Genomic DNA, 16945 nt, shown 5'->3' with positions numbered 1-16945 from the left:
ATTATTATAATATTAAAATTCTTGAGCAAAATATCAAAGGTGAAAATGTTAAATATTTTGTACGGGAATATATTATTAGGTACCTATCAAAAACTCAGAAAATTTATACCCAATATAAGTTAACAACAAACAATGATTTACAGATTAAGCCACGTTTTAATTATTTCTCGAAAGTCCCTCAGCCGTTTGAAGGCCGAACTAATAATAATCTTCTAGTGGACTGAATTATTACAAAATATTAAAAATTCACTGAAAGCGTGGAAAATTTAATAGGCCGTCCCGGTGACCGCTCGGGGATGAAAAACTTAGGCAATATTACACTTTAGCCGACCGCGATGTAACCAAAATGTTGGAGTTGTATTTTAGTTTTAGATATGAATAATTATTATTGCTTAACATTTCGTATGATGTTGGCATTTAAAGGCATTATTGTCCAACGACCTGCGATTTATGTGTACGAAGTTATGCTACAGTAATACGGCGTGTTAGGACTATCTTCTGGTCTTGTAAAGCGGTTAAAGCCTTGTTTTGGTATTTCTTTTTGCATGACTTTTGATATTATTCCCACAATATTGTAAAAGACGTAACGCATTACGGTCAAAAAATCTATCGGGTCAAGTAAGCTATGATTAATTAAGGCCATAAAAACCATACCATATTATTAAAATTTGCCACTATGATTGCCACGATGACTATGATGATGACTTTCTTGCATTGTATATTCCTCTTTAAATACAACTTACACCTCTTAGAATTTCAGATTTAATACAACCAGAATTGCAAGTAAGTTGGGTGTTAAGTCACTTGGATTGCACCAAATATTACATCTCCGATGTCTGAGCTTTGAGCTCGGTTAAACTACAACACTTACATATTATATTCCTTGTTTCAAATAGCTGCATAGTCCTGAGAAATGTCTGATACAAATCTCTTCGTACTTGAAATGTCTGTAGCAATTAACATACTTCTCAAATAGAATCTATGAAAAATCGACGTAGGTTAGCTTCAAAAGGAAAAATATAATTAGTTGTATCCGTAGATTTGACGAGGGTAAAAGGTCACAGATATACAGGGTTACTGGTAAGTAGACCGCATCCTTTCAGGAGGTGATAGTATAGGTCAATACGGACAAATTTGACCCTGGGATACACTGGGCAAAAGTTAACCCGTTTCAAGATAATCGAATTTCAAGATCAGTCGTCTAGGTACACGTATAAATTTTCATTATTAGTCAAAAGTCTTGTTTTTGTGGATTTTTGTGTGTTTTTGGATAGAAGATGAATCATTTCATAATAACAAACAATAAAACTGTACAAATCACAGAGGAAATTATAGCGAACAGCAATTACTTTTTTAGTAGATATTTTCTCAAAAATATTACTCTTCATTTTTTTGTGCAGAATACTTAAAAAACATCTACATTTATCTAGCTATCCAAAAAGCCACAAAACACACAAAAATCCGCAAAAACGAGACTTTTAACTAGTAATAAAAATGTATACGTGTACCTAGACGACTTGTAAAGAAAAGATCTTAAAATTCGATTATCTTGAAACGGGTTAACTTTTGCCCAGTGTATCCCAGGGTCAAATTTGTCCGTATTGACCTATACTATCACCTCCTGAAAGGATGCGGTCTACTTACCAGTAACCCTGTATACGTTGACAGCTCTATATCTAATCGTTTCTAAAATGATGAGAAAAATCTAAAAATATAAGGATACCTTAAATAGAACAACAGAACTAGGTTCACTGCAGTGACGTCAAACCCCGTATCAAACGTACGAAAATAGTCAGAAAATCAAATTCACAGCATATTCCCTGCGTAGAGAACTGTTTATTTCATCAAAATGTCAAATCACAATGCAAAATTATTCAAATTTCATACAACATAATCCCGCAATGGAATTGGAGATGACGATATAATTGCCTATTCCGTTGAAATATTCGATTATTGTAGAAGGTTGGGATTCGCAAAGGTTTACTTCCGTGACAGGCTTCCGATCGCAGCTGACAGCAGTCAGAGAATGTGTGGCATGTCGAGTGACGTCAGCTACTCCTGTGTGTCGCATACCTCTGAAAAGGCGCCATACATTCTCATTCTCGTAACTTTTGTCGCATAATCAATCGTCGGCCGCATGCGGCTTTCGTGCGTGGCTGCGATCGGCCGCAACGCTCGGAAATGTAACTTAAAATCATTTTGTCGTTAACCCAAATCTATGAAGAGAGGGTAGTCTTGGCATGTCGCAAGTCGTTTTGGCGTAATCTTTTGGCTTGCTATTGGTATTAAATGTATCATTCGGTGTAGCGTTTAGATAAGAATGATTTATGTTATGTACAAATTGGGAAGGAAGACAAAAGAATCTTTAATTTGTTTTGTTCTCTATTTTTTCCCCTCAAAAGTGATTGTAGCGATTTTGCTGTTTTTACGGAGATAGTAGTTACAAACAGCTAAAATTGTAAATAAGACAATTTGTAGAAAAAACTGCTCATTTGACTTATAATCAAAAATAAATCTTAATAAAGTTTCCATTAAGCTTTGTTGTTTTTATTTGAAAAGTGACAATATCAAAAGAAAATAAAAATAAAGTTCTAGTAGTATGCAAACCTCACATAAACACCACACTAAGTACCTAACATTCAAAAGACTGCATTTCAATACGAGCATTTCTCACGTAACTTAAACAGTACATACATCAAATCAGCACCACTTGAAGCGGCTTACACACCACATACATTATACCTATAATAGTAAAAACACCACATTGTCAGCTCGTTTATAAACTCGAAATATTCTTACAATTTTATGAGTCACGCGACTGGCTCATGCAAGTGTAGGTACGTATCATGGAGAATAAAGTGACTAGCGGAGATGTCATAACGCAAAATCTTCTAAGAAAGTATCGCGCCAGGATGCGGGTGTTCGTTGCATGAAGAACGTTAATGTCTCCGCTCGTATACGCCTTCTTTGGACCCGACCATTTTTTGTAATACCAAAAATTTTTGACAGATGTCTCAAAGCACCCGAATAGCTCGACAGTTCAGTCGTAACTGATCCTTTTGCTCATGCACACTGCACGAATTTGACCTACAAGAAGGCCCCTGACCTACCTGCATAATGGCATCTCCGCACGTATTTCCTTACTCCGTGACGTATCTATAGTCACGCAGAATTCCTTTACAACGCTCGAGAGTGCCGTATTCTTAGTCGGGGCCTTAAGTTAACGTTCTCGCTTCGTTTGATGCAACAAAGACATTATGTCAAAAGTGCATCGATCTCACCTGATAAATATTCTTCCTGTAACTTCCTAACGATCGTGAAAGTTGGCTTCTCGATATAAAACGGTTTTTAATCGATTTTGTTTCGAATGTATTGTTATTTTTTTTTAACTTAAAAAAAAAACATGTTCCATATATTGAGTAGAATGGTTAAATAATTAATGTATACACTTTTGAATATTAAACAGCCAATAATACATTATTTTGTTACAACAGGAATGCCATTAACAATAATATTGATTATGGATTTAAAAATATTCTATTACTATATGCACTTGTATAGCTAAGATTATACAATACACAATCATTATTCATATTTTCAATCAAATGTAAATGCCCTCGTTTGACAAAATAAAATATTGCAGTGCCTAAAATATTTGTTAAAATTATACATTTTCACAATCTGTCAGAAGTGCACTTATAAACCTCTGCACGGGATTATAAATTACATATTAAATGTTGTGATTAATTTCCAATATTATTATACGTGAGTTTATCATTTAAAACAGGTAAAAGGCACATGACCTAAATACGAAACAGTTGTTTACCGAGGTATCTTAATTAAGGGAACAACTTAAATAAGTACTTTAAAACGAAAAAAAAAAACTTTGTCCAGTTGCAATATACAGGAATAAATTTTATTCAGTGCAAAAACTTTGTCAAGTTATAGTTAAATAAGTTTTATAGATACGTATATTTTTATTTTGTTGAGTTTTATAGTTATTAAAAAAAGAATAGTTATTGATAGCGAAAGATGTTTATTTAAAAACCGATTCCGTACGGTCACAGTCGTCATATTTATATATTTTGATATAAATGGAATATTAATAATAACACACACACTTTATTCTAAAGCACTAAATATATTTTTCCCTGAAGAAGTGAAGGTTAGACAAAAATAAACATAATTATATACACAGAGGGTTTCTCAACTTATCATCAAGAAGGAGTGCTTCCGTGGTCTGACTAACTACTTCCTTACCTTGATTAGTGGCTTAACATAACTATGAATATTTTCATATAAACATGAAGTAGAATCTAGACAGTCTTAGTATAAAAATAACTTAAACACAGGCTTGAAAAATAAAGATTCTAAAAATAAACTGAAAGGGTGAGGAGTATTATGCCGCTTTTTAGTTTTAGTGTAAACACTTCTTTTATAATATTATTTTTTGTAAAAAGCTCTGTACATACTTTTGTGATAAATAAATAAAGAATGAATTATAAAAAGTACCTATTATTCTATAATAATCATTGCTTTTAAAACTTTTTGCCATCGTTGAACCTTGCCTAGACTTACCAAAAAAAATTTGGAAACACAAAACTCAATCTTACCTGTTAAATGTTTTTGTAAGAAATGTAAAAAGGTACACATTTACAACTTCTAACTTGTACCTGGTGCACCTACAAAAGTACTACAGCTGTCCAATACTTGTCGATATAGGTATTATATCATACATACGGACACTAAGGTTACAGTTGCTATGACCGCAACTCATTCCTTCAAATATTACATAAATAATTCATCGGTCTGTCAGTTTAAACCCTCGTTTCGCCAAAGACATTTTCCTTCTCTATACGTCATTCGTCAAACGTATGACGAAAATTGCGTAACAAAAACGTTTCGTGCTCCGACGTTTTTTGTCATGAATATTTTTGAAATCAAAATAAACAAGTCAAGGAGTCTGGCCGTGATAAATTTGCATAACCACGGCAGGTTGACGTCCTCGGCTATGCTTCAAAAAAGATTAGAACATCCGGAATTTTAAGGGTAAGACTGAAAAATTACGGTGTGTTTTGAATATAATTTTTACTGTTTTTAACCTACATTAAGGTTCGAGCATATTTATTTTAGTGCTGCTGCGAATAGCATTGAACATCAAGCTCGTTTGCTTTGGCCATTTTACACTATATAAGGTCTATATTCTCTTAATAATGTAAAAGGTGTAGAAGGTCTTTATTAAAGTCTGATGTCAATATATTGAGCAGATTACGATCCTAAAAATTATGCTTAGAAACGGTCTACACCTTAATTTACCTTTTACTATAAATGCCTTATGAAACAGCTACAAGGCGCTCTTATAGATGCTCAAATAGTTTCAATATTTAGCGTGTATTTCAAACACGGGAACTTCATCCCATGCAAAATCTTCGGCCTCAACTATACAAAACGCCTATTTCAGTATTTTCAATCTCACCGAAGCCAACTTACCCAAACATTGACTTTCGTTATCAAAACCATTTGGAGCCTTTAAGAATTTCAGATAACGCAGTCTGATACTGAAAATAGTCGCTTCAGATTTAATGTGAGTATCCTGAATACTGAAAGAACGACAAAACAATACCTGTTAATGTGCTTTATAGAACTTGATAATATTCTCTTGAGTATTCTGATAACATTATCAGAGTCTTTGTTATATTAAGATGCCAATAAAAGAAGAATGGTTAGCTGGCTTAGTAATGGGTAAAGAGAGCTTTGATTTCCTTGTAATAATGTTATTTTGCTCACATGGGATGCGTTAATTAGTAGCAGTGTCAGCTTTGAATTTAATTTTGTGCACAGGTTTTTATCATATTTTTAGATCCTCAGAGTTAGTAAATGGTCCTCACGGATCATTTTAAGGTGGAGTTTTGACCCACAACAATACGAAAGACCCGTGAATTAAACTACTAGCTGATTTGGCACACTCGTACCTATTATGTATTCTCTATATATAACTCAAAAAATAACAATGTATATACTATTGCGAAGTAGGACCACAAAAGTCTTTACGTACGCATTATTATGTGTCTTGTCATTTGTATCGAGTGCCGCAGTGATGACTGATGGCCTTAATTTTGTTACTCCAAGTGACCTGATGAATTTCATATTCTTCGACTGTCTTTTATTTTATTTCATTCATTTATTTTGGTGGTATAAGCTGTTAATTTTCACCCATATTTATTTTCGGTTGTTTTGGCTAAGACAATAATTCAACAGAGTTAATAATAGTTAAGTACATAAAGAAAATAAACGTTTAAATCCAATGATCTCGACAAATTGAGTATGTAGTGCTACGAATAGCTACGTAATTATTACGAAACCGCTACGCCGCCTACGCGCTGTGGCGTAGCGGTTGCCGGTATTGTACAAACATCATGCTCGTTTCAGTGTTGTACGTAGAAGAGTGATTAGTAAAGAGATTTTTATATTAATCTGTACAAATAAAATAAAGAGGATTATTTTGTATTTTTGTGGGTACAAACAAACAAAAAAATCCTCTTTAGGCTCCGAAACTACTGAACTGATTTGCAGAATTATTTTCGCTATTGCAGAGAGACATAGAATATATATTTTATTAGGCCATGGGCAGTAATTCATAAGGGACGCGGGTGAAACCTCGGAAAAACAGATAGTACTCTCATAATATAGAAAAGCTGGTCTGTCAAGATAATTCAGACTACAAATTTCCACATGGAAAATTCCAAAACCTTCACCGACCAAGTAATCGAACTAAAAACCTTCTACCAAGCAGAGCCGCTTAATACCACTTGACCAACAAGACTCTCAGCCGTAACAAAAGTTATCGATCATCTTATTTACTTAAGAGTTTATCGAACCAATATAAAAGCCAGTTCAAAGTAAATAACATACCAGAAACTTCGAGAAAGCCGAAAAGCGTCTCTCAAACCTATCAAGTTACGAGACTAAAATTGACATTTTGGCTATCAAACATGTTTTGTAAAGGCTCTTTCATACGTCATGCGTTTATCGTGCGTTAATCGGATTAGGAAAGCCTTTTCAGTTCATAAGTACTACATGAATTAACTGGTAAACATATTTATTTCCACAGCTACGGTTGTACCTTGTATTCATTAAACATACCTGGTGTACTTTGTAGCTTTGAAAAAAATACCACAATTCGTGGATGGACATGTGTATTGATAGGTTAATAACTTTTTACACATAATCTGCGGCACCTTGGCGTTCTTATTTTTCTTTTCATAGACTGGCAATTATGTATAACTAAGCTATTCACTTCCGATGCGTCTTCAAAGACACACAATCTCAAAACTATTCTAATTAAATAGAAAAAAACGCGCGCCAATAACCACACACGTGTGAACATACCCTAAACATTGGAACACTACTCCCGTCCGTTACCCTAAGGGCAGTCTCAACAATTTAATGAGTCAATATTCAACTGAAAACTTTACAACATTAGCTATATTGTGTAACTTTGTAGTACCTTAGGCAGTGATTTCGATACCATATTGGTAGTAAAATAATTTATGTTCTGAACTATGTATTTGGTCTGACGTTGGTCGGTTACAATGTATGTATAATTCCCTAGTGAGAGTATTAGAGGAATAGTGCCATAACTATTTTGGTCTGATATTTGTTGTTGTGTATACTTTTTGTATACTATGTATTGTATCTACTAATATTACAAACTAGTAAAATTTGGGACCTTAAGGAGTGATTCTCAGCATCAATCGAATTTGTTTTTTTTTTTTTTAGTTTTATATAAAGAATTTAATGTTATTCACGTGATAATGAAAATGTAGTTTCAAATACCTATTTATTTTGAAATCCATATTATGATATTAAATTAATTATTATTATACAGGTCCATCCTCCGAGCCTTTTCCCAAACTATGTTGGGGTCGGCTTCCAGTCTAACCGGATTCAGCTGAGTACCAGTGCTTTACAAGAAGCGACTGCCTATCTGACCTCCTCAACCCAGTTACCCGGGCAACCCGATACCCCTTGGTTAGACTGGTGTCAGACTTACTGGCTTCTGACTACCCGTAACGACTGCCAAGGATTTTCAATGAGAGCCGGGACCTACAGTTTAACGTGCCATCCGAAACACAGTCATTGGTGTCTAAGATATACTTAGAAAGTACATACAAACTTAGAAAAGTTGCATTGGTACTTGCCTGACCTGGAATCGAACCCGCGCCCTCATATTCGAGAGGTTGGTTCTTTTGCCCACTAGGCCACCACGACTTTTTTATACGACGAATACTTAATAATAATTTTAATATATATCCCATTTGCTTTACATGGACGATCTGAAACTGTTTGCCACCACAGAATTGCAGCTGATGAAGCTACTGAAGGTCACTGAAACTTTCAGTAGTTGCATCAGGATGGAATTTGGTGTGGACAAATGTGCAGTCATGCATGTAAAGCGAGGGGGAATTGTGGAATCTGAGGGAGTACAACTCTCAGATTCTATAAACCTGAGATCACTCTCCGCAAACGATACATATAAATACTTGGGTATGGCGGAGGGGTTAGGCATCAATGTGGCTGTCATGAAACAGTCATTACGGGAGCGTTTCTTTGGCCGCCTGAATAAGGTCCTGAAAAGTTCCTTATCGGGAGGCAACAAGGTTCGCGCCTTTAATGGTTGGGTCATGCCAGTCCTGATGTACTCTTTCGGCATACTCAAATGGACTCAAACTGAATTGGACGCCCTGGATAGGAAAGTCCGCACACTGCTGACCGCAGAACGAATGCATCACCCACGATCGTCAGTGATGAGACTGTACATCCCACGGAAATGTGGAGGCCGAGGCTTTTTAAATGCAAAGACGCTCCACAACCGCGAGGTGTGCAGTCTCAGAGAATATTTTCTCAAAAGCGACGTGGGTATGCACCGTGATATGGTGGCAGTGGACAGAGGACTCACCCCGCTGTCGTTGGCAAATGAGAACTGGCGCAAACCTGTCGTACTAACTACCCACGATCGCAGGGAGGTATGGCAGAGCAAACAGCTACACGGACGCTTCTTCGGGGCTCTTCATGGCCCCGATGTAGACTTCAAAGCGTCCGTATCTTGGCTACGCTTCGGTGACTTGTTTGGAGAAACCGAAGGGTTTGTATGTGCAATTATGGACGAAGTTATCCTTACGAATAACTACCGGAGATATATCGTGAAAGACGGGACGGTTGACATATGTCGGGCATGTCACCATCCGGGTGAGTCTATCAGACATATTATATCTGGTTGTTCTCGTTTGGCTAATGGTGAATATTTGCACAGACATAATCAAGTGGCCAAGATCATCCACCAGCAGCTTGCTCTGCAATACAACCTTGTAGACCTTGAGGTACCGTACTACAAGTATGCACCCGACCCAGTTCTCGAAAAGGACCATATCACGTTGTACTGGGATCGATCTATCATCACTGACAGGACTATTGTAGCCAATAAGCCTGATATTGTGGTGATAGATCGATTAGCGCGCCGCGCGATGATAGTCGATGTCGCCGTTCCGCATGACGAGAACCTTGTGAAAGCTGAGAAAGAGAAACAAATAAAATATCTCGACTTAGCGCACGAGGTTGTCGCCATGTGGAGTGTCGACACGGCTGTTGTTGTGCCGATTGTCGTTACGGCCAATGGTTTAATAGCCAAGAGCCTCGACGAACACCTCAGGAGGCTCTCGTTGGGCGGCTGGATCAAGGGACTGATTCAGAAGGCAGTACTCCTTGATACGGCACGTATTGTGAGGAGGTTTCTGTCTCTGGGACCCTAACCACCGGTACCTTGGACCCTGTGCCCGATATCGGTGGCAACCTATTTTTTATATTTTTAAATGTTTTTTATTTTTATCTATATACATATAATAAATCTGTAAAAAAACTGTGTCTGTACATTGAATATATTAAAAAAATAATAATTGGGTGGGGTTTAGAAACAGTAATGGAGCACAAATCCAAAAAAAAAATTCTGTCTGTTTGTCTGTATGTCTGTATGTCTGTATGTCTGTATGTCTGTTTGTTTGTACACGCTAATCTTCCGAACTACTGAACGGATTTCAATGATTTTTTCTTTGTTGTATCAGTATTAGGCCTGGTCAACATATAGGCTATAATTTATCTTCGAAACTTGAAGACCTGATGCAGAACTCCAACAGACCAATAAAACTATAAGAGATACAAATATGGTGCCGTGGCAAAAATTGTTTCATTTGATGAGCATTTTCAGCTGAGATTATAAATTTTAAGATCTGGAACACCTGATGTGGAACCCCAAGAGCCCAGCTTCTCTGTACCATATACAGGTATGCCGTTTTAGCAAAAGTTGTTTAATTTGATAAGCACTTTCTATTGACTTATACAAATTGAAGATCTAAAACACCTGATGTGGAACTCCAGGGGCCCAGCTAGACTATAGCATATAGAGGTATGACGTTTTAGCAAAAGTTGTTCAATCTGATAAGCACTCTCTATTGACGTGTAAACATCGAAGATCTGGAACACCTGATGTGGAACTTCAAGAGCAATACTACACTTGAAATGTATAGAAATGAATGTTATGAAATAGGTATAGTGAATCAAAATAAGTAATTAGTCCGTCTTTTAGATAACCCTAAAATAATGGACACGCATTTTTCTTTTCTCTCTCTCACAAACAAATAATAACGAAGATACAACAACGCTTGAATTTCGTGTTAAGTCACTGCTTAGTACAAATTTTACATACCTAGACGTGGCGTCACGAGCCTCCACTCTCTAACTTTGTTGCGTTTTATCTTCATTATTATTTTGTATATCTCTTCCAGACCTCGGGACTACAGAGTTCCAAATTTTTGGGAGGCAAACGTGGGGTCGAAACCAACACGCTGAAGCCCTTTTGAGACAACTTTAATGAAATGGTGACACAAAACCGACGATTATCCCTTTATACACTATAGAAATGAACCCAAGGACAATCCCCGGTGGACGTCGTTAAAAAAAAGACAATCCCCGGTTCTGTGCTAAACTATTGCTAACTATGGAGGAAAACTACTTGGGCTATTTTGATGGGATGTTAGTGGATGACAATGTATTAGGTACATGTAAAAACGGCAGGTGGAGACTCGCCACCTCACTTACTGTAACCAGTCACTGAATAGCAACAAGAGGGCAATAGGGACATGAGCGGCTGAAGGGTGAGGATACCTCGGCGGACTTTAAACGCGGATTACGCGCTCCCTGTGCTTACCATGAGGCACCTACCCTCCGAGCAGGGCCACTAATCCTGCTCTAGCGACTCCACTCTGGACGGCCAAGCCAAGCCAGAGGCGTGAGACCTACCCCCGTCATGGTTCACTCCGACCGGCCGGAGATGGGGGACAGTATACTCTCCCTGGAGAACTCAGTATATATAGCCCCGCGGGGTCGCTACTCCCCGTCATCAGCCTCAGATGTCTTGCGGTGCATATATCTCATTATTATTGTCGTTATTATCTCAAGAGCCTTTGTCCCAATTATGTTAGGGTCGACTTCCAGTCACGATGCAACTGAGTACCAGTGTTTTACAAGGAGCGACTGCCTATCTGACCTCCACAACCCGGTTACCCCTTGGTAAGACTTACTGGCTTCTGACTACCCATAACGACTGCCAAGAATGTTCAATGACAGTCGGAACCTACAGTTTAACATCCCCTCCAAATAACGGTCATTGGTATCCAAAATATACGTAGAAAGTACATACGAACTTAGAAAAGTTGCATTGGCAGGCACTTGCCAGACCTGGAATCAAAGACGCACGCTCATACTTGAGAGATTGGTTCTCTACCCACTAAACCACCACGAATTCCACTAAGTCACCACGACTTTGTCATCTATTTAATGTTTTTTTACGAAATAATACCTACGTGTAATATTTTTGCCACACACAACTTAAATGCGGTCTAATTAGAATCACTACTTTTATCCCTATGGTCACGTCTATTGCGACTATTCAGATGTTTGATTTTGCTGACCCCATAGTCGCTGGCATAAGGGACAGGATCCGCGTACGAAGTCGCGGGCAGAAGCTAGTATTTAATATTTAAAAATGTAAATTATATGTTCTAAATAAATAAATGACTATATTTTAATAATTTTTATACGAATTATTATTATACAGGTATTTACAAAAATACATAATAATATAATTAATCCCACCGTTTTACATAGAAACACATTGTTATAATTGCATCATTCGCACATAATGATATATTTCACAGTCATGTATTGTTACCAATAAATCATATAATTATAATTGGTCTTTATATTCAACAAAAGCAAAACAACTGAAAGGAGATCACACTGGCACATTTGCATAAAATATACCCAATAATTATATCCGAGATATGTTAATAAATTAGCACATGTTATGCCATTAACTGGCACACAATACTGAATAATTTAGCCGAACTTAAAATAACTTGTTAGCCGCTAAATTAAATTACTGTAACATTTCGAAGTTATAATACGAAACTGTAAATAAATGTTCTTGAAAATATTACATTTGTATTTTGTTAACATAGCTTTCTAATTAACTAAACTCTTTTTGTGTTTAAAGAGCAAACAGTTTATTATACTTACATATTTATCAAACACGCAGTTTTTTATATTTTTATTAGTTTAGAGCTCTTTACAAATAAACTACTTCACTCAGCAAAATAAAATAAAATACTTCTTTAAAACCAAATTTAACTGTAGTTAACTCTTTTAACCGCAAGAGTAAATATTTCAGTATTTTACTAACGGCTTCATGGGATGAGAATAATTTTCGTTCAAAATACGATATGATTATTCCCCGTATTTTAAAATAAATCTAACTTCATAATATTCATTAAGAAGAAAAACACACAAAACCATAAACTGACCTTCATCAAGGGTTTATCATTTATTTAATTACAAACCAACCTTTACCCAACCTTTTAAAGTCAAGGTCAACAAACCGCAGATTTAAATTTAAAATATAGTACGTTTCGAATCAATTAGGAAACTATCAACCCCTGAGTCGGTTGTAGCCACGGAGTAAGGAAAGAGAGTGGAGTTGCTATGTTGCAGGTAGGTCAAGCCTTCTTCTAGGTCAAATACATAGGGCGAGCACGACCAAAACGATCACTTATGTACGAGTGGACTAACGAGGCTTCCGGGTTCTTTAACATTGGTATTTAAAAAAAAAATCGGTAAAAAAACTTTTAAGTTAAACGGTTTTATCTTATGTGCACTGAAAACTAGAAAATAAAAAAAAAGTTACTTACCTGTCAACCTACGTAGGTGGTCCCGGTCATATTAAACTAAAATAAAAACGTGGGGCCCATTAACTATTGCTGTAGTACTTTCTTCTAGAGGTATAATAGGTGTGGATTGCATCGACTTACTATAATCGTAACTGGAGATTTTGACAATCAATAATCAGCCGTAGCGGCTTCACCAGCGAACGCCGAGCTCATGATCTACCAAAGTATAAAGATATGCTTTGCCATAGGTAGGATTTCACAGGGGCCCCACGTTTTTATTTTAGTTTAATATGACCGGGACCACCTACGTAGGTTGACAGGTAAGTAACTATTTTTTTATTTTCTTAAAAGTTTTTTTACCGATTTTTTATTTTCTAGTTTTTAGTATTTAATGAAAATGCGTACCGAATATTCCTCATTCTATCTAATTCATTTAGTGTATCATTATTACACGGTCTCTTAACTGACAATTTATTACAATCTAATTCCTCAATACATAGCCCTTCCAGATACTTTTTTTTTTAACAACCCCAAAAATCATCACATGACCTCTCCTGCTGTGGGTCAGCAGCGGTGAGGGAGTGTCAGACTCTTGACTAGAAACCGTTTTGTTCCGTCGTAGGCCTTTTATGTACCAGGGCCGCGGAACTTTCATTTGATACCCATATTGATGGGATTGATGAAACCTACGTTATCCGCCATTTTGTAGCGGCCGCCATCTTGGATTTCAATTTTTTATAGTATATTGTATTCTGCTTGTTGAGCCCTTTCATTTGATACCCATATTGATGGGATTGATAAAATCTACGTTATCCGCCATTTTGTGCCGGCGGCCATATTGGATTTACAATGTTATTGATATTACTATATTGTATTGTCATCGGAATTAAAGGTGTATACAAAATTTCAGATTAATCGGTTGACAGGAAGAGGGTGAAATTTGAATTACTAAATTTGACCCAAGAATGAATAAATAATAAATAAAACAAACGGGGTAAGCTAAATAAAACCGTTTAATAATAAAAATGATCGGTTCCAAAAAAAGCGTATAAGAGCGATGACACTTAAGTTCATCGTCTCCCGCACACCCGCATTTTAGCGCGCTTATTTCTTAAGTTTCATTATGGCACCTCCGCTAGTCATTTTGTTCTCCATGTTTCTAACAAAATATGAACCTCCGTTTGAAATACCCATTTCCATTTATCCCTAATGTTTCTGATGCGGTCCTAAAAGCTTCGGTGAGTTCTCGAACTAGTTTTATTGGTGTACCTAACGTTTGGGAATCACGCGAGAACGGATTTCAGTAATACGTCTGCCGGATAAATTAGAGAGAGCTCAGAACTTATGATCGTGGCACCGAGTTCCTTTGGTACGATTGAGGTTCGTAAATCTGTGTCGTTCTCGATTATGATGCTGTTTTAAAGGTATTGAATTAAATTGTTGAGGAGTTGATATATTGATAGCCAATTGATTTTCTAAACCACTGTACCTACTGTACATTTTGATAAATAAACGTGTGTATCTAAGATCTTGTCTTTTAATAGGTATGCCCGTATTTCTAAAACAATACTGTACGGCTCTTGGGTGATTTCAATCAAGGTTTCTGTTAGAATATCTTACGGTACAAAAGGTACCACTCGATCCAATATGTCTAGTTTGTAGGTATGTCAATCTCTCCAAGGACTGTCGTTATTCAGGAGTGAGTAACCACAAATATTCCGTGCATATCCTCCTTTCCGACTACATAAACAACAGTCAAAAATCGACCCGATACACACAAAACAATAATCATGTCAAGGTTATATGTCATTTTCCGTTTATATTTCCTTCAATGTCTTAATACGAGACACACAGCTGAATATCAAATTTCACGGCTCATACAAAATGTACGCACCAAAAACACACGTAGAAATAATTAATCGAGTGTCAGTTGGGGTGTCAGTCGGGCACGGAGCCACGTACTAAGTGACACGTCACGCCATCTAGCGGAATTTTCTTCACATTAACCGTTAATGTTTTTATTTGCGGATCTTTGGGTGCTTTGGGATTTTTAGACACGCGTTTTTTGTCGTTTTATGAACGATGCGGGTTAGATATCGATGATAGGACCTATGTCAAAAATAACATGACAGTAATAACATTTTGACCTTTTTAATAGATTCAGTTACCTTGTGTAATGCTTCCTTATTTCAAAAAAGTTTGAATGAATATACCTATTAACAATGTTTAAAAAATTGATATTAAACATTATCTGCTCAGTGCATTGGGAATCATAATATTGACCATTTTTTTTTTCTAAGTAAAATGGTAACTCTTATGTATAAGTACAAACATAAGTTTAAGTTATTTTCTTTTAATAATAACCGTATACTTTTTCTCTTGTTACAGATCACGGCGCCGCCGAAATCAACTAAACGAATTGATAGTCTATTAGTAAAATTAACTTACAATAGTCCTAATGTAAATTATTATTAATGTTAGTGTTATTATTAGCTAGAAAATATAACAAAATGTACAGAGAAGTGTGCATATATAGAACATTGATTTGTTTCTTAGTGCTTGCCGTGACCAGCGCCCCGTCGGCGTCGCAGAACACTGTTATTTCAGGTAATTACTATACTAATACTTATTATACTTTACTTTATGTTTTGTGGTGGTCGTAATTACTTTATTTTTGTGCTTGTTATGTTTACTTTTTATTTGTTTCCATGTGCATTAACTGAGATTTTTTTGCTGTTGTGTACTGATAACTGTAATCCTGAATCGTAAAAAAATACTTAATATTATAAAGCAAAGACCTAACGCATCCGTTAGCCTGTTTATTAGTGATTAACTCACAAACTCAAAACCGAATTTTCATGCGGTTTTCACTAGTGGACAGTGGTTCAAGATATGTTAGTTTACAATTATAGAGGTATATACCACGAACACCCAAGACGGACCCATTTATTTTATAGAGGCACTTTTGCGCAATAAGTTCCTCGAGCCTACAAAATCTGTGATACACAACGGGAATTTTGATACAAAGATGGGGTCCTCATTTCTAAAGGTCTTTGTGAAACGACCTTGACAAATATTATTACTGATATGGATCTAATAACTTGCCTTAGTTGACTACACGTTTTCATCTTTAATAATGTAATATTAAAAAAAAAATAACATTTCAAGATCAATGACACATTCACTTAGAATTCTATAAATGTATGACACAGCAACTAACTTCATCGCACCTAAATAAAAAACAAAAGTTAGTCTGTAAACGATCCGATAGGATACAAAATTGACACTACCTATCTAGCCAAATTCCACCAAATTCTAAGAATCTTTATCCCAGAATGAAGTAATAAATAAACTCGTATCACACTTGAACAAAAACAATTTACCGTGTCACTTCATACATTAGGTTTTGTCATTTAATCCTTGGCCCAAGAAAAAGTCAAACAAAAGATTTCGCTCAAACAAAAGGAAGCTTTGAAGATTAGAATGAATTACGTCAGTTCCTTGGATTTGTACAATAGACAATGAGACTTATTAAGGATGATAACCCGTATAAACGGTCTATAGGAGTTGAATAACTATAATCTGGAAGTCAACTGTTGCCGACAGATTTTGTTGAGCTAAATCTGAATGGGTTTTCAGGTGTGTTTGTAGTGATTTCTCGTAGATAT

General features: G+C 36.2%; 1 protein-coding gene across 4 annotated transcripts in view; it reads left to right on the top strand.

Annotated features, from left to right (window-relative positions):
* The window catches only part of LOC124632450 (nephrin-like), a 271203-nt gene that overhangs the window by 109109 nt on the left and 145149 nt on the right, over positions 1-16945 (top strand). For all 4 annotated transcript variants that reach the window (XM_047167300.1, XM_047167301.1, XM_047167302.1 and 1 more), the window contains exon 2: positions 15666-15884. In XM_047167300.1, coding sequence (XP_047023256.1) covers positions 15752-15884 — 133 coding nt within the window. In that variant the 5' untranslated portion in view covers positions 15666-15751. The remainder of the gene's footprint in view (positions 1-15665; positions 15885-16945) is intronic.

Source organism: Helicoverpa zea, chromosome 8, assembly GCF_022581195.2.
Source record: "Helicoverpa zea isolate HzStark_Cry1AcR chromosome 8, ilHelZeax1.1, whole genome shotgun sequence".
Lineage (NCBI taxonomy): Eukaryota > Metazoa > Arthropoda > Insecta > Lepidoptera > Noctuidae > Helicoverpa > Helicoverpa zea.
This window is presented reverse-complemented; position numbering and strand designations above follow the sequence as displayed.